General features: G+C 35.7%; 2 protein-coding genes across 3 annotated transcripts in view; one reads left to right on the top strand and one right to left on the bottom strand.

Moving 5' to 3' along the window:
- Positions 1 to 270: 270 nt before the first annotated feature.
- On the top strand, positions 271 to 18680 carry LOC127427404 (palmitoyltransferase ZDHHC16B-like). The gene is made up of 10 exons (XM_051675001.1): positions 271 to 401; positions 6374 to 6622; positions 8616 to 8810; positions 10962 to 11050; positions 12706 to 12734; positions 13376 to 13509; positions 15636 to 15721; positions 16224 to 16347; positions 17674 to 17744; positions 17896 to 18680. Exons 2-10 carry the CDS (start codon positions 6383 to 6385, stop codon positions 17996 to 17998), a joined length of 1071 nt encoding a protein of 356 aa, XP_051530961.1. The 5' UTR covers positions 271 to 401; positions 6374 to 6382; the 3' UTR covers positions 17999 to 18680.
- A 33-nt stretch (positions 18681 to 18713) lies between these two features.
- The window catches only part of LOC127427380 (MMS19 nucleotide excision repair protein homolog), a 31562-nt gene continuing 29317 nt past the window's right edge, over positions 18714 to 20958 (bottom strand). For both annotated transcript variants that reach the window (XM_051674967.1, XM_051674968.1), the window contains exon 31: positions 18714 to 19412. In XM_051674967.1, the coding sequence (XP_051530927.1) occupies positions 19382 to 19412 (31 nt within the window). In that variant the 3' untranslated portion in view covers positions 18714 to 19381. The remainder of the gene's footprint in view (positions 19413 to 20958) is intronic.

Here is a 20958-nt window from a genome sequence, read left to right as displayed (position 1 = left end):
ATCTATCTATCTATCTAATTGGCCTTTGCACAAAGTAACAAGCATTTAGGAAGTAAATGCTAAGGATACTGCTTGTGATATTTGAAAAAATTTATAGAAACGTACAAAAACATACAGAAGGTTTATATCGGACGAAAGCCAAAAAACAAGCGTCTTCTGCGGGCTTGTACATTCATATTCTTACTCTAGAAATAGCCATCAAACCGCACAATAGTCGCGACATTTATTTTGAAAAAAGTAGTAAACACCGGAAGTGTCATTAGACTCGGTCTGTGCATTAACAGGGTACATTATTGAGTACATACTCGTTCATAATATAGATGTGTTTCATTCAGTAGCGAACATGACCTGAAACAAATTTATGGGCGATTCGTTTGAATAATTTCACGGGACCAGCTTTGGTACGTTTTATTTTTTATTTTTTTTTACCTTTTACTGAATTTGCCGGGTTTATTATGAGCATCACTCACCTGACTTTCACATCTGAATATACAACTGTCTACCTGTCCACTGAAATAACAGTGTATACTGGTCACCCTCGTTAGTTTGAATAATGGCATTAAATGCTTTGTTACTTTACCCTGCTGGGACAAAAACAGTTAAATTCAGCATAGTCAAATCTTACTCGTTGAAGCTGGTCTTGGGTGATTTAAAGGAACAGTTCACCCAAAAAATTTAATTCTCTCACGATTTACTCACCCTCATGCCATCCCAGATGTGTGACTTTCTTTCTTCTGCAGAACAAAAATTAAGATTTTTAGAAGAATATCTCAGATCTGTTGGTCCATACAATTCAAGTGAATGGTGATCAAAACTTTGTTCTGTTCTCATCCAAAATCTATTGGATCGCTTCTGAATATATGGATTAAATCACTGGAGCTGTATGGATTACCTTAATGCTGCCTTTATGTGCTTTTTGAAGCTTGAAAGTTCTGGCCACCTTTAAGCTGATTAGACCAGCTAAGAATCGCCCCTAAAACCAGCCAGCATTACAGCCGGACCAGCTTGGTCTAGTTTTAGATTGAGTTTTCAGCAGGGTACTATTTTTGTTCACCCATTATTTGACGACGACTGTCTTTGTTCTGGATCATAACCTGCTGTTGCAGTGGAAAGTTTTTTTTTCTTCTTTGATCAGGAGTGAATGTGTTCATGGACACCTGAGATCATACACTGTCTCAGTGTTACAGTGTGTCAGTCATAAGCATGAGAGTGGAACCTGGTCAAGTGTGGGTTTCCTGCACCTCAAGTACAGGCAGATGGCAAATGTAGGCATGCACTTGACACCATGTACTGTCATGTCCACAGTTGGCTTTTGATCAGACATTGCATCTTTCCTTCTCATCTGCATCTTCTTTCTCCAATAATAACTTGAGGATCGCTGTTTTGATTTATTTATTTTTTGTCACATGACAATGGCCACCTGCATGCTGGTTACACCACCTGACTTTGATTTGGCATACAATTATTTGTTTTTTTTATACATTAATAATATGTTTAAACAAAATTGAGAAACAGCAATAAAAGATTATTCCAAACTTTTTATGCCAGCATTTTTTGTTTACGAATTTAAGCTTTTTAACCATCTCCATGCAGTTACACCACTTAGACATTTTTCATTTTTCCCAGAAAAAAATATCAAAATGACTTCAAGCACAGAAATTGAAAATGTGTTCATCATAGTTAAGCTGTATTCAAGTAATTGTTTTGTGTGAATTGCATTTTATAATGCACTTTTGAATAACTTAATAGATCCGACTTCGGATTAGCATTGCATCATTGGCATCATACATATAAATGTACAGATGTTATTGCATTAGAAAATGAAATATATTTTAAAGAAATATAGCACATGTTTAAAACTAAATATTTCATAAAAATACGTTTATTAGGTTTCATAAAGCATTGACACTTTCTGGGTGTCCTACTGCCAATAGTTACTGTGATGTACTACACCTGTGTAAACTTGATGGAAGTTGACTTCATACATCTACTTAAAATCACACTGACACCAAAAAATGCAAAAATGGCTCAGAAAGTGTAGTTAGTTCTTCTGATAAAAGGTCCAGCATCATTTGTTTGCAGATGCCACTTTGTTTGATATTTTGAAATAAGCTTTTCTAAGTATGACTTAAGTGTCTCTTTGTGGCCATTCTGGCCAGTGTATCTGTATTATATCGACCATTGGCCACCCTGTTCTCTATATCAGTATCAACCACTAACTCAATATTTTTGAATTCAGGCATTCTGTTTCCTTAAAGCATATTTTGGTCTTTAAATCAGGTATAACAGTTCAGTAGTAATGTGACAGTGTATGCAGGGGCATAGCAGTCATTTTAAAAGTGGGGGAACACAGCTGTCAGTTGGTGGCTCACACAGATCCACAACTTGCAGTGCAATATTAATATATTACAGTATACTATATTAATATATACAAGTATCATATAAGTAATATATTAATATATATGTATTATTTACTTTTAATACTTGTAGTATTTTAAAGATTCAAGTATTGCAAAATAATTGCAAAATTTCCTGCAAAAATAAAGGGCATCTTGTGGAGCACTTGCTTCTGTTTCACACATGGAAATAATAGACTGAGCACAAGCTGCTCCTGAATAAATTATTTAATCAATTACAATAATGACAATTGTACATGTGCACAATTTTATATTTTACTCTGTGTTTGTGCATTGTGGGATTTACATGTGTCCAAGTGGCTCGAATGTTTGGAATACAAAAATTCGTTCAGATCCATTTAATGATTCAGTGACCATTTCTGGTGATGTCAGAAGGTGGTGAGAAATGAGTGTCTTGTGTGAAATGAGTTAGTCACTGAATCAACGATCAAAAGAACATTTTTATGTCTACAGATCTACAAAGAGACTTTAGCAGATGTTTTAAGCAATATAAGAACAAAGCAAATCTATAATTCCCCTACAGTTTGTGAGCTGCTGAGCATGACTTTTATCAAAAGACAACAATAATAGTCTAATAATAATTATGAGTTTCAATTACATCTGTATGTTTTCATGTGTAAAAAAGCGTGTCTACATATCTATTGACTTCAGTAAAACTAACACAGCAGATTTATCTTTTTTCAACATAGAGGTAAAAAACAGGAGCTGATATTAAAAATAGCTTTACATATTTAACACAACTGATCAAACTGTTACCTCACAAACATAATGTAAAAAGCATAACTTAAAGAAGACTCAGGTGCTGATATAAACTCCATTTACAATGTGTGCTTGAAAGAAGGATTGTCCTTTGTTTTTTTCTGCAGTGCATTTCACTTAATGCTGCCAATCAAGAACGATATGCCGATAAATAACTCTTGTTTGTGTGTTCCTCATCTCTAGATTATTCATTTAGATCAACATCAATGCCGATAAAAACATGGATAAATGAGCATTGTTGAAAGCAACTTTGTAGAAATGAACGGAGCTGCGTTGGTTAGACTGTCTGACTGACGGCCTATTATGTAAGGGTTGTTTCGGCTCATGAAACTCACCTGTGATTGGCTGGATGGTCGCTCAATCAGCCCAAAGTAACAAAACGCAAAGAATACTGTATACATATCCACCATTTGGACTTGGTATGGGTTTAGCTTGGAAAAGTGTGGGAGACAAAAATCACCTTTTTAAAGAGTGCGGGGGATGTGTTCCCCACGTCCCCCATGGCCGCTACACACTTGGGTGTATGACATCATCAAGTCACATTATGCAATTATACAAAATTCTCTCTATCACAAGCTCTCTTTTCACATGCAACATTAGGAAGAAATATCTGGGTCCAGGTGGCCAGTTGGCCCGTCTCATTTGAACCTGTGCAGGTCATGAGTGGAACCCCATGAGATGCTGATAAAAACACGACCCCAATCTTTGTAACCAATACTCACTTTCATCAGGTGCTGGCCATATCAGATGCACACTTATTGTCCTCTTGAGGAAATGCATCCAGTGCTGGGTTACACTGGTCTTGTGCCCTGAAGGTTTTCCTGCTGTAAGTTGGTTGTTGTTTAATGAGTTGAACTGCCAAGGACTTGATAAAATATTTTAAATGTTTTTTCCTGCCTTAGACATTAGTTGATAATACTGCGCAATAACTGTCCACTCCTTTGGAAAGTATTTTGAGCCCTTCACGATTTTTCTAATCAAACTAATGATTTTTGCTGTTAGAGAAGGTGTGCATGACCTCTACGGTTTCTTTGGTGTTGTAGAAGTCTATTACGGGCTTTAAGGGCAGATTGTCTTTGGGTACAAACAAACAAAGAACAATTCTTTCGTGATTAATTTTGTTTTTATTTTTTGGTGCTTTCTGAATCCAGAAGAAAATCTGAGACCATAAGGGTTAGGTAAGGACTTCAGAACAGAAGATACTCTCATTTTCCTGACTGTAAAAAAAAAAAAAAAAAAAAGAAGAAACAAAAAAAGAAAACTTTACAGAATTTACAGAATCCTCATAATTTATTAGCATCATTGACATTGTGTCATTTGCACTATATTCCTTGGTTTTGTTTCGTTTTATAGGTTGTGTTTAGGTTGATGTGAAATACTTTTTGGGAAGTTGACTTGTCCAGCAATGTGACATGCTGGACTCCATCTAAAACTATTTTAAACAGTATTTTGCTCATTCTTTTATAGTTATCATGAATGCAGTTTCATGATTTCATATTATTTATTTATTTTCATATTAGTTTTATTAGGAATGCACCATTTTATTTATTTTTTTAAACCATATGCCAATATATTGCCACTTACCGTATTTTGTCATCAGATCACTATTTTGCTCAGGAATTATGCTTTAAAAATGTACAAAGAGGTACACATTTTTGATTTTTTGTTTTATTTAACAATAAATGATTTTCATTAAAAATGGATTGGATCTGTTGAACACATGACAGGCCAAATTTTTAAAGAGAGCCAAACTTAAAGATAAGTAGAAGATAAAAAGACAAAAAAAAAAAAAACAACAAAATATCATAGCATGATGATTGATGTGAAAAAAAGGTTATTTTGTTCTTCTTAAACATTTTTGACTTTTGTTTTTGCAGTTCAAAACAACAGAACTCTTGTACTGTCTATGATAGAACATTACAAATTCATGTTATGCATATGTTGGGCAATTCCATGGAAATGTCAATCACATCATGAAAAATAAGGTTAAGGAATCTGGCAAGACCATATTGCGATTTTAATCTTAACTCAATCAGTCGTGCAGCCTTCATGGTACCTTCCCAATGTCTCAGAAGTGTGTCAAAGCATTTTGGATGGTTTCCCATCATCATGTATTGCTAAGCGCAGCTTTCACAACTGTCACGTCTGTAACACAGGTTTGTCCTCAGTGTTAGAACGAGAAAGAATATAAATTAAATATTACATGTTCTTAGGAGTGCCAACCCTTCTACATTTTTGGCTATCATTATTTCTGTATTGTGCATTTGATTTTTTTGAACGTCTGTTTTTAATTAATTATAAATAATCACCGGTTTTTCATTTAGGCATTTTCATGCTTATAACCGATATGCCGATGGTTTTAATTTGGTCAATAATTGGCTGATAAATATCAGTGGCCAATACATCCCTAATTTTCATATTATATACTTTATAAAAAAATATTTTAAAATGAACTAGTTAAAGTCACACAGCACCTAAAATATACATTTTCCATTATACATTACATTTACATAAATTTACCTTAAAATTAGTGATAGACTTTTATATCGACCAAGCCATTAAATCAGCCGATATTTGGCCATTTTGCGATTATCTGCATTGGTTGATATCTGTGTTTGTTTGGCCAATTAACAGAGGCGTTAACTTTACCTTGTGTCAGTCCTGAAATCTACCAATAGATTTGCCAATCGATAGTCAACAATTTCTGTTGATTTTTTTCGAAGGTTTTTTCTTTTCAAGTTTGCGCAAATTTGAGTAAATATTTCATAAAATAAGTGTTAGGTTTACTTTAGAAATTTTGTGTATCTCTGATTTACTGTCGTTAAATTGTATTATGTAGATCGGCATTTGTTTCAGCCATTGGACATCCTGCTCTCTAGATATCGGTATCAGCATTGCCCATTGAAAAACCCATATCGTTCAACCGCTGCCTAAAATCTTTAATGTTGATAGAAAAAGCTCATGTTACTACTCTTCTACTTTTCTTTAGGCTGAATTATTAACTATTTGGCTGAATTTGTGGGCTAAAGTAAGACCATGATGTGACAAGGAGTTTGTATTGCTGATTTCTGCCAGATCGAGTTGTACTGGTTAGGGTGCTTACTACTTATAGACTGTGTGTTGTGCTTGCTTGTGTTTTTGTATGTGGTACGTAGAAGAAAAACACTAAGGTTCTCTGTTTTGTGTGTGTGTTGAAGGTGGGGGGGATGCATAGCTGGAGGTGGTATCTCTCCAGGGTCATGCGTCTTTTCCTGCACTGGTTCAGGCTCTGCCTCCGACGAGGACGCAGAAAGCAGCAGAGCAAAGTGCGAGACTTGTGGAACTATTGGAAAGTGATAATGAAGTCCCTCTACTTCAACATCTTGACCAATTCAGACACTGTACTAGACTGCACCTTTGAGCCCATCTACTGGCTGGTGGACAACCTGACCCGATGGTTTGGAGTGGTAGGAGGACCAATATCTGATGTCTTTTCATAAGTATCTGTTTATCAAGGGCTCAATGAGACGGCTTTAGGCAAGAATAACTTTTGATATTCTTGAAAGCATCAGTTAGATTGGAATAAAAATTATCAACAATAGAGACTGACAGAAAGTGGATTTTTCCGAAACGGGTAACTGTGGTGGCGGAAGAGGCAGATAACAGATCAATCAGATTCATTATTTTTTAAATCAATTCATAAAATGTAAAAGAAAACCTTAAAAGTCTTTCCTTACAACAACGGACACAGACATAGAGGCTACAAGAGTCCAAATTTAATAAAATCCCAGATGCAGTTTATTGTGCAACCAAAATCTCAATATAAACCATGAAAATGAAGATTTGGTGCATAATGCAGGACTTTGAACTATATAAAAAAGTTGCAATGCTCTATATTTATGTATTTACCAAATTAAGCTTTTTGTAGCCTGTATATTCACCAGATGAAGGAATATATAAGGGCACGTTTCTATAGAATTGCATTTTATTTGCGTGTCCTCACTTCAATTTAAAACAATTATCTAATAAAACAAAGTGCATTGAAATGAGGATAAAAATATGGATGAATATTGTCAATGATAAAATATTTAGATACAGCAAATCCCCACAAGGTGTCCGTGATTGTTTTTATTTCACCTCTAGAGGTGACTGTTATACCAAGCCACTCTAACCTCCATTGACGGAGGAATAAAAAAAAAAAGAACTATCAGCAAATATCGGCATAGATGTAACCGATTGTTCCAACAAGCAACTATAGGCATTGAATAATCAGTAAAACCGATATATCGGTCTACCTCTAATCAACAAATTAGTAATGTTTTAGAGTTATACCAATAAATCGGTTTTCCCAATTAATCGGTGCCGATAGTTGCTTTTTGGTCTCCATCATTTTAAAATAAGTAAGTGTATTGCGGGCTTGTTTATAGTTAAAAGTCCCATGTTATGCACCAAATCTTCATTCTTTTTCTGGTTATTATTGGAATTTTGGTAGCACAATAAACAGCTGGGATTTTATTCATTTTGGACTCTTGTAGCCTCAGTGTCTGTGCCCATCATAGTAAGGACAGAGTTAGACATTTGTTTACATTCTATAAAGTCTATAAATCAATTTTAAAAACAATTTTGGCCGTTTATCAGCCACAGTTATCGGTATCGACGAAATCCACTATCAGTCAATGTCTATAATGTTTTGCACCGTTTTCCATTGTTTTTCTGCAAAAGTTCATTAATTTATATCTGTATAATTTCAAGATATGATTTCAAAGTAGAAACCTACAGTAACTAATTATTTGTTTTAAATACATTTTGTATGTTAATAAAACATAACGGTTAAAGGAACAGTTTATCCAAAAATGGAAATTCCACATTTACTCAATCTCATGTAGTTCCAAACCTGTATGACTTTTTTATACGAAATAAAAACCGAGATGTTTTAATAAATATTTTTTCAATACAATGGTAGATGATAGAGATACATCACATTGCAAGACCTCTGAAGGCAAACATTTGGTTTCGTGATAACCTAAAATTTAAGTTATTTTTTGGCAAAAATCTTGACATCTGTTGTGCGTTCATGAAACGTGTTCTATTCCTTTAATGAAAATTCTGAATATATTTTCTGACACATATACAAATACGTCACTAAATAAAATCCATATTTATTTTGTGGCAGGACATGAAAAATGTAAATTACTTGTCTGACTGAGCTATGAGGAAATAAACCCTTAAATAAACCCATTGTTGAGCCCTGTTCTCTGATTTTCTTTGTAATTGTTGTAATTATTTTATATCCATCCTAGTGACATTATGATGACTTTGTTTTTACACTACTAGAGTACATTGCTTCCATCATATATGCTTGTGCATATTTCAGACCTCTGTACATGTTAAAGCATGTTTAAACTTTTACCACCCCAAGTATTAACCCATTCCTAATGCTTCTTCATTTTCTCTTTAAAGGTGTTTGTATCAGTGGTGATCGCCTTGACCAGCTCCATTGTGATCATCGTCTATCTGTGCGTGCTCCCCATTATCTTCAGCACATACCCCTTTCACTGGATTCTATGGCACCTGTGTTACGGCCACTGGAATCTCCTCATGGTGGTCTTCCATTACTACAAAGCCACCACCACGCATCCGGGTTTCCCACCGCAGGTGCTTCAAACTATATCTGATTTTCAAACTCAGAATTTGATTCAGCTGTTCATTTATTTAAATCAAAAGGCTGATCTCGATGTTTACTTTTTATTTATAGTAGTAAACAAACAGCAGAAAAATCTGAAAAACGTCTGCGGCAAAAACTGAAAAAGCTTATATAAGCTCAAAAAGGTAAATTAAATCCAAAGAGAGAGAAGGCTTGTACAAAATGTCCACAGAAAAAAATCTTACAGGAATTTATTAAGAGTCCAAAAAGTGCTCAGTGCAGAAACAAAACGTTTTTGATTTACATCGTCATCAGTGTCCAAATAACAGCAGCGCACATGAATCCATTTAAAAGTCAGGCTAGACTTTTTACCATAATTCTTCTAATTGAACAGACTTAAAAATACAAATGTTCAAAAAATGACATAGACATGCATTGTGTCTTTATATGGTATTCTAGCATTCACACATATTGCACAAGATCTACACATACATATCAGGAGATATAATCAAAAAAGGACACCAATTAGATGCTAAAAACAGGTTTCCCAATGAATCGTTATATCAAAGTACCAGTACATGAAATATGAAATATTTCATAACCCAAAGAAGAATCATTGTATGCACATATATCTGTAAAGTTTACATTTTGTATCATTCATGCATAATTCTTCAGTAAACATTTGATCAAGGAAAAAAATCTAAACTACGTAAATAGATATGCCAGAAGAATTGTTCGGAATACAAAGAAAAACCCACAGGTAACCTCAGGAGCAATACAGGCCACTCTGGAAAAAGAAGGTGTGGTTGTTTCAAGGAGCACTCCTGAGGTTACCTGTGGGTTTTTCTTTGTATCCTGAACAATTCTTCTGGCAGTTGTGGCTGAAATCTTTCTTGGTCTACCTGACCTTGGCTTGGTATCAAGAGATCCCCGAATTTTCCACTTCTTAATAAGTGATTGAACAGTACTGACTGGCATTTTCATGGCTTTGGATACCTTTTTATATCCTTTTCCATCTTTGTAAAGTTCCATTACCTTGTTACGCAGGTCTTTTGAAAGTTCTTTTCTGCTCCCCATGGCTCAGTATCTAGGCTGCTCAGTGCATCCACATGAGAGCTAACAAACTCATTGACTATTTATACACAGACACTAATTGCAATTTAAAAAGCCACAGGTGTGGGAAATTAACCTTTAATTGCCATTTAAACCTGTGTGTGTCACCTTGTGTGTCTGTATCAAGGCCAAACATTCAAGGGTATGTAAACTTTCTCCTACAGAAAGAATCCAGATGGATATTTCATTTAAAATCTTTACATCCCCAGGGAATGAATGAAGATTTGTCCCTCAGTTGTTTCTTATAGCATAACTACGATGTATTTGGGTTTGTTTATACTCATGTTTTGAATCGTGCTGTATCTGCAAACAGAACTATGTACAGTTTACTTTTGACATTTTATTTGGTGGATATTTTGTATATCAGGTGATCATATGTCATTGGGCCCATAGTCTTGGATTATGTACATTACTAGCACATTTATTTACGTCATTTAGATTTTTTTCCTTGATCAAATGTTTACTGAAGAATTATGCATGAATGATACAAAATGTAATCTTTACAGATATATGTGCATACAATGATTCTTCTTTGGGTTATGAATATTTCACATATACGTATGTACTGGTACTTTGATATAATGTTTTTGATATAACGATTCTTTGGGAAACCTGTTTTTAGCATCTAATTGGTGTCCTTTCTTGATTATATCTCCACATTTGTACATTTGTATTTTTAAGTCTGTTCAATTAGAAGAATTATGGTAAAAAGTCTAGCCTGACCTTTAAATGGATTCATGTGCGCTGCTGTTATTTGGACACTGATGACGATGTAAATCAAAAACGTTTTGTTTCTGCACTGAGCACTTTTTGGACTCTAAATAAATTCCTGTAAGCTTTATTCTATGGACATTGTGTGCGAGCCTTCTCTCTCTTTAGATTTAATGAACTTTTTTTTTATGCAAGGGGATTTTCTTAACAGATTATGTGAGAATCACCCTGTTAGGATGATATATTAGCACTCATATGGTGTAACACTAAATGATTGGATTATAATGGGAAAACTGTGTAACAGGCTAAATAATTGAATCGTACATCTTCTGTTTTAGGAAAAGAGTGATATACCTACTGTTACTATCTGTAAAAAATGTATAGTTCCCAAACCACCTAGAACACACCATTGCAGTATCTGCAACAGGTAAGACTTTATATCTATATCTAAAAAGATGTCGGTAACACTTTATTTTACAGTGTCTGTTACACATATTACATAACAATACGTATTTACAAACAGCTGTACACTGGCGGCCAAAAGTTTGGAATAATGTACAGATTTTGCACTTTTGGAAAGAAATTGGTACTTTTATTCACCAAAGTGGCATTCAACTGATCACAGTGTATAGTCAGGACATTAATAACGTGAAAAATGACTATTACAATTTGAAAAAAATGTTCAGAACTTCTTAGACAGCTTTGCAGATCCTTGGCATTCTAGCTGTCAGTTTGTCCAGATACTCAGATGACATTTCACCTCACACTTCCTGTAGCACTTGCCATAGATGTGGCTGTCTTGTCGGACACTTCTCACGCACCTTACAGTCTAGCTGATCCCACAAAAGCTCAATGGGGTTAAGATCCATAAAACTCTTTTCCAATTATCTGTTGTCCAATGTCTGTGTTTCTTTGCCCACTCTAACCTTTTCTTTTTATTTTTCTGTTTCAAAAGTTGCTTTTTCTTTGCAATTCTTCCCATATGGCCTGCACCCCTGAGTCTTCTCTTTACTGTTGTACATGAAACTGGTGTTGAGCGGGTAGAATTCAATGAAGCTGTCAGCTGAGGACATGTGAGGTGACTATTTCTCAAACTAGAGACTCTGATGTACTTATCCTCTTGTTTAGTTGTACATCTGACCTTCCACATCTCTTTCTGTCCTTGTTAGAGCCAGTTGTCCTTTGTCTTTAAAGACTGTAGTGTACACCTTTGTATGAAATATTCAGTTTTTTGGCAATTTCAAGCATTGTATAGCCTTCATTCTTCAAAACAATGATGGACTGATGAGTTTTTAGAGAAAGCTGTTTCTTTTTTTGCCATTTTTGATCTAATATTGACCTTAAGACATGCCAGTCTATTGCATACTGTGGCAACTCAAAAACAAACACAAAGACAATGTTAAGCTTCATTTAACGAACCAAATAGCTTTCAGCTGTGTTTGATATAATGTCAAGTGATTTTCTAGTACCAAATTAGCAATTTAGCATGATTACTCAAGAATAAGGTGTTGGAGTGATGGTTGCTGGAAATGGGTCCTGTCTAGATTTGATCAAAAATGACTTTTTTCAAATAGTGATGGTGCTGTTTTTTACATCAGTAATGTCCTGACTATAGTTTGTGATCAGTTGAATGCCACTTTGGTGAATTAAAGTACCAATTTCCTTCTGAAACATCAAAATCTGTACATTATTCCAAACGTTTGGCCACCAGTGTACATGCAGTTCATTAATATTACTTGTACTTATGTAAAAACACAGTAGCAGACACTATAAAATGAAGTGTGACCAATGTTTCTTGCTTATCAAATATTTTAACTTAAGTTATGGTTGCACTTTTTTTTACAGTATGTGTACAGTGTACTTACCCAAGAACGTACTGAGTAATATTAGATAACAATTAGCTACATGTACTTAATATGGGTTAAGGTTAGGGCTGGGTTTAGGGTTAGTACCTAGTAATTACTATAGTTTTTGTAATTTTATAGTATGTAAATGGAGAACAGTACTGTAAAATATAGTGCTACCCGAGTTATGCAAGAATGTAAATATTCTTTTATTAAAATGCTGTATTTTTTTTTACAGGTGTATTTTGAAAATGGACCACCACTGTCGTATCCTTCTGAAACAGTGAATAAATAATTTTATGTGTAAGATATGTGAAGAAATATCAATGTTTATCTGTTTATTGGTTTAGTTTAGTTGTTTAGTTATTCTCTTTAAATTTAGAAGTTGTTTTCTTTTGTGTGATCATTATTTAGAGTGGGCTCCAAAAGTTTGAGGCCACAGTGAAATTGTGGGCTTTGTTTTTAGAACTTGGATGTGAACCATTTTAGGATTTAAAAACAAAGTTTTACACTGTGTGCCTGATTAAAAACAAGTTTTAGGTAAAAAAAAAGAATACTTAGCCTTCTGCACTATTTCTAGGTTACTAATCAAATATAAGTAATCTGTGACCATCTTAACTCCTTTGTACAAATGGTCAAATGAGTTCCATTAAAGCACACAAGATGCTCATTAGAACATTCTCAAATCATGCTGCATAACATGACAAAAAGGATTTGCACAAACTTGTGGAGTCCATGCCAGCTTGAGTGCATGCTTACAGGGGGTCAAACCAAAAAACAATATAAATTGTAAGGTTTTTCCTGTAATAAATTAGAAAAGAATGCAAAATAGGAGGATTTTATACATCACAGTAGTGTATGTGAAAATGTCCTATTGTGATTTCCGTCTTAATTGACCTCTCATCCAGCTTGGTTGAATAATTGTGTGGGTCATTTCAACCACCGGTACTTCTTCAGTTTCTGCCTGTACATGACCATGGGCTGCATCTACTGCAGCATCAGTGCCAGAGACATGTTCCTGGATGCATATAATGTCATTGAGGTCAGCAGATATTCTTCTAGAACATAAACAGCATTGATTGAACAATGGGTTACTGTTGAGATGGCTTTATACAGCTAACTTACAAGATTCGAACGCCTTCAAATTATAAACTGTACGAATATACAAGTGAAAACTCTTCATACTGCGATTGTGTTATATTGTGGGTTATGGCACTGTGGGTTGTTGTTTATGGTGGGCTTGTGTTTTGTATTGTTTTTGTAGTCAGGCAAGTATATGGGCATGTACACAGGGAGAGGCGGTCACAGGGGCAGGGCTGATCTACAGCCTGCTGCCCCCTGGATATACCCCAGCAGGGCAGGTAGAAGCTACCTAGGTGCTGGTGCTCATTGCAGGTGCTCATTGGGCAAAACTCTTAAGAGTAATACTGTTTGGGGGCCTGGGTAGCTCAGCGAGTAAAGACGCTGACTACCACACCTTGAGTTGCGAGTTCGAATCCAGGGCGTGCTGAGTGACTCCAGTCAGGCTTCCTAAGCAACCAATTGGCCCGGTTGCTAGGGTGGGTAGAGTCACATTGGGTTAACCTCCTCCTGGTTGCTATAATGTGGTTCTCGTAACCGGTGGGGCACGTGATGAGTTGTGCGTGGATGCCGCGGAGAATAGTGTGAAGCCTCCACACGCGCTATGTCTCCGTGGTAACGCACTCAACAAGCCACGTGATAAGATGCGCGGATTGATGGTCTCAGACGCAGAGGCAACTGAGATTCATCCTCCGCCACCCAGATTGAGGCAAGTCACTACGCCTTGGAATTGGGCGTTCCAAATTGGGGAGAAAAAGGGAGAGAAAAAAAAAGAGTAATACTGTTTAAAAAAATATCAATAAAGAAATGGTTTGGATTTTTTCTTACAAGAATGTTCTAGGATGGCATGTTGTCAGTTACCACAGAAAATCATTTGGATTCAATTTGTAAAAACATGCAAATGGAGGTCTTTGGGGCGAAGCATTACACCGTTAAAATACACTCTATTTTGAAAGTATAGCTGCAAGACTTCAACATTATACATGTAAACACGAGACTAGTTTGATAAAATCGCTTATCATCTTTTTCTATGCATAGTCATATCCATTCTTACAATCACAAACATGTAAACTCTGTAACTTTCATATAATATGTGCAAGGATACCAGAAAGGGACTGTTTAATGGAGGAAACGCCACCTACACGTATTAGGACGATAAGCGGGAATTAAACAATAGTCCTACTGCTAAAACGGACATTTTGGACTTGAAATCTCAAGTAACACACATGTTTGTACGGAAGAATTAATGTAAGGGCTTTAACAAAAATACAAGCTTCACATTTCTGCTTGCAACCCTATGGAATTCCTTGCACTAGAATGAATTACTGTAAATGCCATTTTTGTTTGTTTTTACAAAGTAGGAGATGAGTCGAAAGCATTGTTTGTCTTAATCAACAGCGCACCACAGATTTGAATTGTTTTGAACACAAAACATTCCTTTAAATCCTCATATACTGTAAGTCTGTGACCTTTCACTTGACTGGTTTTAGACAGTATAATTAAATATTATTAAATAATAATATTAATCTAGCCTACGAATTTTTGATGGTGCTTGACAGACTGTCATTAGCACCGAGAGTGTTCCGCAAGTGTGTGGAAGCAGCGCTAACGCCACTGAGATTAATGGGCTGATTTTCGTAAGGGCAGACCCATATCATGACAGCACCTGTCTCATTGGGTAGTGGAGGCTATTATGTATATTAAGTTATAATAGTCTGGGGTTGCGACCTCCGGAGGACATGAGAGGTCATTCTACCAGAGGCATGGCTACCTCGTGGGCGCTGTTTAAGGGCATTTCAGTCCAGGACATTTGTTCGGTTGCAAATTGGGCGTCGCCTAACACTTTTGTCCGATTTTACAGACTGGATGTTACAGAGCCATCACTGGTTCATTCAGTCCTTGGTGTGGGTAGACAATCTACCAATGTTAACATTTTTTTTTTAAAAACACGAAGTTCTCGGAAGTTCTGATTTTTTGTTAAATGTTATTAGTATAGTATATTGTATATTGGTTGTAATCTCATTTTATCTTATGTGAGTCATTTAACATTATTTATTTTTTACTTGTATATCTTTGTTTATTTAAAAGAGTGATTATCAGACCCCTCCACCCGCCTTCACTCATCAGGAGAGAATGGTGCATAAGAGCCTCATTTATTTGTGGGTGCTGACAAGGTAAGATATTTATATATATTTTCACGTACATTTAAAGCAGATGGGTCATTCAAACTTTTAAAACATGCATCCATCCTGTCAACATAAAAGTGAAAAGTGTGTTGTTTGTCAATGAAGGTATTTGTTGCACTAGTGCCCTGGCAGCAATGGCCCAATATTTCTTTAAATCAGGGATTTGGAACCTTTCTCCTAATAAGGGCCATTCAAGTATTTACAAAATTATTTGCTGGCCATACAATTACTTTTAATTTCTGATTGAAAAAATAAAAATAAAATAAAAATAAAGGTATTTTTTTTATACAATATTTTGCATTGCTAATATTTAAACAAATTGTAATCATTATTTAATCTTTTTTTTTTTATACTGTTAATGGAATCAAGGCCATTTTTTTTGCTTTTCAAATGATTTCTTGAATGGTCTTGTGGACCTTATATGGCCCTGAGGCTGGACGTACCCCACCACTGCTTTAAATCCTAACAGATTGTTTTTCCATCCTAACAGCTCAGTAGCTGTAGCTCTAGGTGCACTTACATTGTGGCATGCAGTGCTGATTACCAGAGGAGAGACCAGTGTGGAGAGACATATCAACCGCAAAGAAAGAAAACGACTCAAACTGAAGGGCAAAGTGAGACATTCCATAAATCATATGCTTGTAAGATTAGCATATGCATTAGACCATGCCTTTTTTTTTCTCGCCACGTTTACCAGAACTAACTCAAAAAAAGTTGGTATACATTTTTCTCAAGATAACTTTGAAGCTGTGAAAAAAATAATATATATATATATATATATATATATCATAATGCATGTCCTTTGTAAGCGTTTATAGACTTCAAAACGATACTTATTTCTTATATTCCGTTTTGTGCCGCTAGTGTTGGAGAAATTACACACCTAACCTGAGTATTCACTTAATGTGTTAGTGTTTTTTTTTTTTTCACTGTCCCAGCTTAATATATAGAAAGAATTTGTAGGTTGATTTGAGCACCTGAAACAGCCCAACTTAGCCACATGAGTGTTAGAAAAAAACAAGTTTGAAGTCATTATATTGTCTTGACGAAACCAACATACTGTTATTCTACAAACTTTGTTTAGGGTTTTTTTCAAAATCCTTAAACTGAGACCAAAATTTCTAACTCTAACTCCTAGAGCTTTCAAGCTACAACCACTAAACTCGGCACAGACCTTCAGACTGTTATGGAATAGTGTGCTATGTCTTTTTCTAACTGATCGGACTTCGCCTCTTTCACTCCCATTAAAACGCATCCGAATATGGGAGACCAGAAACGCAAGCTCATGTGGAGAAATGCTGCAGATGAAAGTTCAAGTTTGGTGAACTCTGACCTGCGAATCTGGATGAAAAGAAGACACGTGACCAATTGAGGATCCAAACGTCACACACTGACCTCTTGGCTCAATACAAAGAATACATATTTATAAATGACGTGTTTTTATTGTGACAGGAAAGTGTATAGAAGGTATATTTAAACATTTTCAATTTAATATTATTTGTTATTTGTGATGATTTAAGCCCTCCCACGTGATGTATCCTATAACGTTGCGTTTTCAGAAAAACAATTGCCTGTTCAAATCCTAAAGTGACCACACAGAGGATAGTCAAAAATGTCAAAAATCTCTTAGACTTACATTGATGGAATGTTCAAATGGGCCAACGGAATGCTCGTTAATTTAAATTCCAACTGTCAAAAATTCAAATGTAAACAAACCCACACAATGCTTTTAATCTTTTTAAATTGCTCTCTCTTTCTCGCTCTCAATCTGACGTTTTTCCTGACTATTTATGTGACAATCTGTCTTAATGTCTGCATATCCATCAAACTTTTAAAACTAGCTTAAACTTTCAGACAAGGCTTTGTCTTGACAAACGTTACCTATCTAGTTATTCCGTTTAAATTACATACTTCACTGTTTGTATTACAACTGTTCACAGGTTTTCCGCAATCCCTACCACAATGGAAAAATTGACAATTGGAAAATGTTTTTTGGTGTGGAGAAGCGGAGGTGAGATGTTTACCGTTTCATTACCTTCCAACAGTTCATTGAAAATTAACATAAAGGCAATGTTGACTATACAACTACTTCACAGTAAATGTTTTATAAACACTGTCGTTTTGAGCCGTATATAATAATAAATACATTTCTTGTCAAACAGTCACTGGCTAACGCGAGTACTGCTGCCTTCCAGTCATGCTCCTCACAGGGATGGCCTGACGTGGGACTGTCCTGTGTACAGAAACAACACCATGACTATATGATGTTACAGACATATCCTTATATTCCTTCATCAGCTCTGGAACTGATGGATCATTTCATTTCATTGACTCTTACGGGAGGGGTCAAATCTGCTCTACTCAAACCCTGGTCCTTTTAAAATGAACTTGGTGCCGTTTAAGCATCTTAATGGTTTTTTAAATAGTCGTGTACTGAAATAGTGTGGCTGTGGTGCAGATGTGGTACTATGTGCCGAGTTTAAAGTGGTACTTAGTGCCAAAGATTTATTGTAAACGGATTTTTACTGAAATGTTTGGTACCAATAGTGATCACACTGATTAATAGAAATCTGATTAATTGAAGTTATTTTGTGCTTATTTCCAAATAATGTTTTCTAGTTAGAACATTTGACAAGATTTTACATGTAAAAACAACAGAAGTTCTTTCTACTTTGCAAACTCTTTCCAGATTTAAAAATGGGAAAAATCTCAGATTTTTAGTGCGGTCTCACTTTTGGACTCCAATCTATGTGTAAGCAAAAATACATTTCTTGGTGTTTTGATTTGGAAAAAACAAAACTTTTTGACATTTCAGTCATACAAATGTAACTACCTAAAATATGTTTGTAATTTATGTTTAAGGTTTCTTATTGGTATCACGTACCAACACCTTACATGTGAAGTAATGCAGTCTGATATAATGTACCAATAAAACACTGCAGTTACTACAGGGAAATTATGAAAATTACCACAATGTGTATCTTTTATTTTTAAACATGAATTTACTTTTATTTGCAGCAAAGTTTCACCACAATGTATACATTTACAAAAAGTTTTTATTGACAGAACTTTTCAATATTGTTTTATATTCTTGGCATCACTTTTGTCAGTTAATCTTGTGGCTAATGAAAATACTGACTTTGAGACAGTAATATTAATAGCACATTCAATAACTGCAATCTTTACGCTCTTCATCAAACTAACATTCCTATAAGAGGAATACATGGTTAAACTGAAATCTGAGGTGGTGTACAAAACATGTCAGCAGAACCAGATGTGTGGTGTAAGAGCACACTGGCACACAGTCTGAAATGATAATGCCATTCTTACCGCTGGCACACAATACATGTAGTTTACTACAGGATCCTGATCCAGCGTCAGTTGTTAAAGGCCTGTCTAAAAAAAGAGCCAGTTCACTCTCAGTGCATCATTTGGGTTCATTTTCAAGTTCACGGCAGTCCACAGGTTGCGTAGCCATTGCTGTGCGCAAACAGGCCAACTCCAAACATGGTGTTTTTAGAGCAGAAGCCTTATCATAAAAAGGGGGTAGGGGAGTAAAATCTGTGAGTGGTGATCCATCTCTAGAAGTCCAAACTTTCTGGTCCACTCAATGTTCTACCAGCTGTGGATGTAGCAGCACTGATCTGTTCATCTTCCACCAGGGCTACCTAACAAAAACCTGAAGACAAGAAAATTGACATTAGATTGGAAATGGGATGTGCAAAACTGCCAATTTTCATAATCCACTAGTCGGTCAGGTGTTTGAACGGCTAGTCTGTGTTAAGGATAATAATGTATAATTAGGCTCCATTCTGTTCATGTGGCCCCAATCAGATGCGTTTCAGAGGGATATACGGACACTTAACTATTGAATGACATGGTAACTAATGAATATTTAACAAATAAATAGGCTAAATAACGATCACATCTTACTGTACAAAACTATTAAAGAAATAAAGGCTGCAATAGAGCGGCACAAAACAGTTTATGCGCATCCTGAACGCAGAAAGAAGCCAATGATAGCCAATGTTTTCCTCTGGAGTGCTTCAGGGTGATCCTCACTGCACATTCAAAAGTGCAGAACTGCAAGATAATGGTGTGGGTACAGTGGCTTAAACCTTTTTACTGCAAACATATATTTAAGCAGTGTCAGACAGAATCAGCAAAAGACTTTAATCTCTCGAGAGCACCTCACATATACGGGAACATTACTCAGAAGAGGATTTAACGACTGATCGACTTGAAATATATCGCTGATGTGGCACTTTGCTGTAATAACAGTGCATAAAAAGACTTAACCTAAAGCATTAAAGAGAAAAATATTCTGTGTTTTACTGTGCTGACTGTTATTCATTATTAAGCACAGCATAGCGAGGTGTGATTCATAGCATGGAATTTTTAACATGAAAGGCACTATAACTTTTAAATACGCCAGGGACTCTTATTTTGAAATGTTTGCGCTTCACTGCTTCCAGCTGCTCATTCAAACAAATAAGTGGTTCTCAATTTTTTCGGGTCACGCCTCCCTTTGAAACAAGAAAAACTTTCGCAAAAATGAACTTGTTTACACGAGCGCACCTGACATCAGCGCTTTGGGCTGTCAAGAGCTGCGTGCGCAGGACGCGCTGCGGTGCAAGGCGAAAGTTTAAACGAGGCAGGAGAAAAGGCAGAGGAAAAGAAATTGCACACATCGGTTCTTATGTGTATTTTCACTATTTTTGTTGAATGTGTGAAAGTGAACGAGATTTGAGGATGGGTCAGTCTTCTGCACCCCCCTTGTAATACCTCTGTATTACATGGGGCGCGGCCCACACTTTGAGAACCACTGAAATAAGGGATAAAAAATGTGCACTCCTACAATATTTTACAACGTATTACAATATAAAAAGTATCCCAAAAGTATCTAAAAAGTATCCCAAAAGTATCAAAATCAATCCATGCGACTCATGCCTCATATTCCAAGTCTTCTGAAAGCATACGTTTTGGTGAAAAACAACCTAAAATGAAGTCATTTTTCAGTTCATGAGCACAATGACAGAACTGCATTTGTTTTAGAACTAAACCACGCAAGACACTCATGAACACTGACATACAGATTTGACTGAGAAATTACTTACACTCTGGCTTGTTTATTACCAAAACTTATTGTAAGCCTTCAGAAGACTTGGAATATGAGGCACGAATCCCATGGACATATTTTATGGTACTTTGAGGTCCTTTAAGCT

This window comes from Myxocyprinus asiaticus, chromosome 36 (assembly GCF_019703515.2).
Source record: "Myxocyprinus asiaticus isolate MX2 ecotype Aquarium Trade chromosome 36, UBuf_Myxa_2, whole genome shotgun sequence".
Lineage (NCBI taxonomy): Eukaryota > Metazoa > Chordata > Actinopteri > Cypriniformes > Catostomidae > Myxocyprinus > Myxocyprinus asiaticus.
The sequence above is the reverse complement of the archived record's forward strand: the minus strand, read 5'-3'. Positions and strand labels throughout refer to the sequence as shown.

Excerpts from the sequence above, each read along its gene's own strand:
- LOC127427404 (XM_051675001.1), top strand. The coding sequence starts at position 6,383 with ATGCATAGCTGGAGGTGGTATCTCTCCAGGGTCATGCGTCTTTTCCTG. Across the intron at positions 11,051-12,705 it reads CATTGCAGTATCTGCAACAG|GTGTATTTTGAAAATGGACC; the intron begins GTAAGACTTTAT and ends TTTTTTTTACAG. Across the intron at positions 17,745-17,895 it reads TTTGGTGTGGAGAAGCGGAG|TCACTGGCTAACGCGAGTAC; the intron begins GTGAGATGTTTA and ends CTTGTCAAACAG.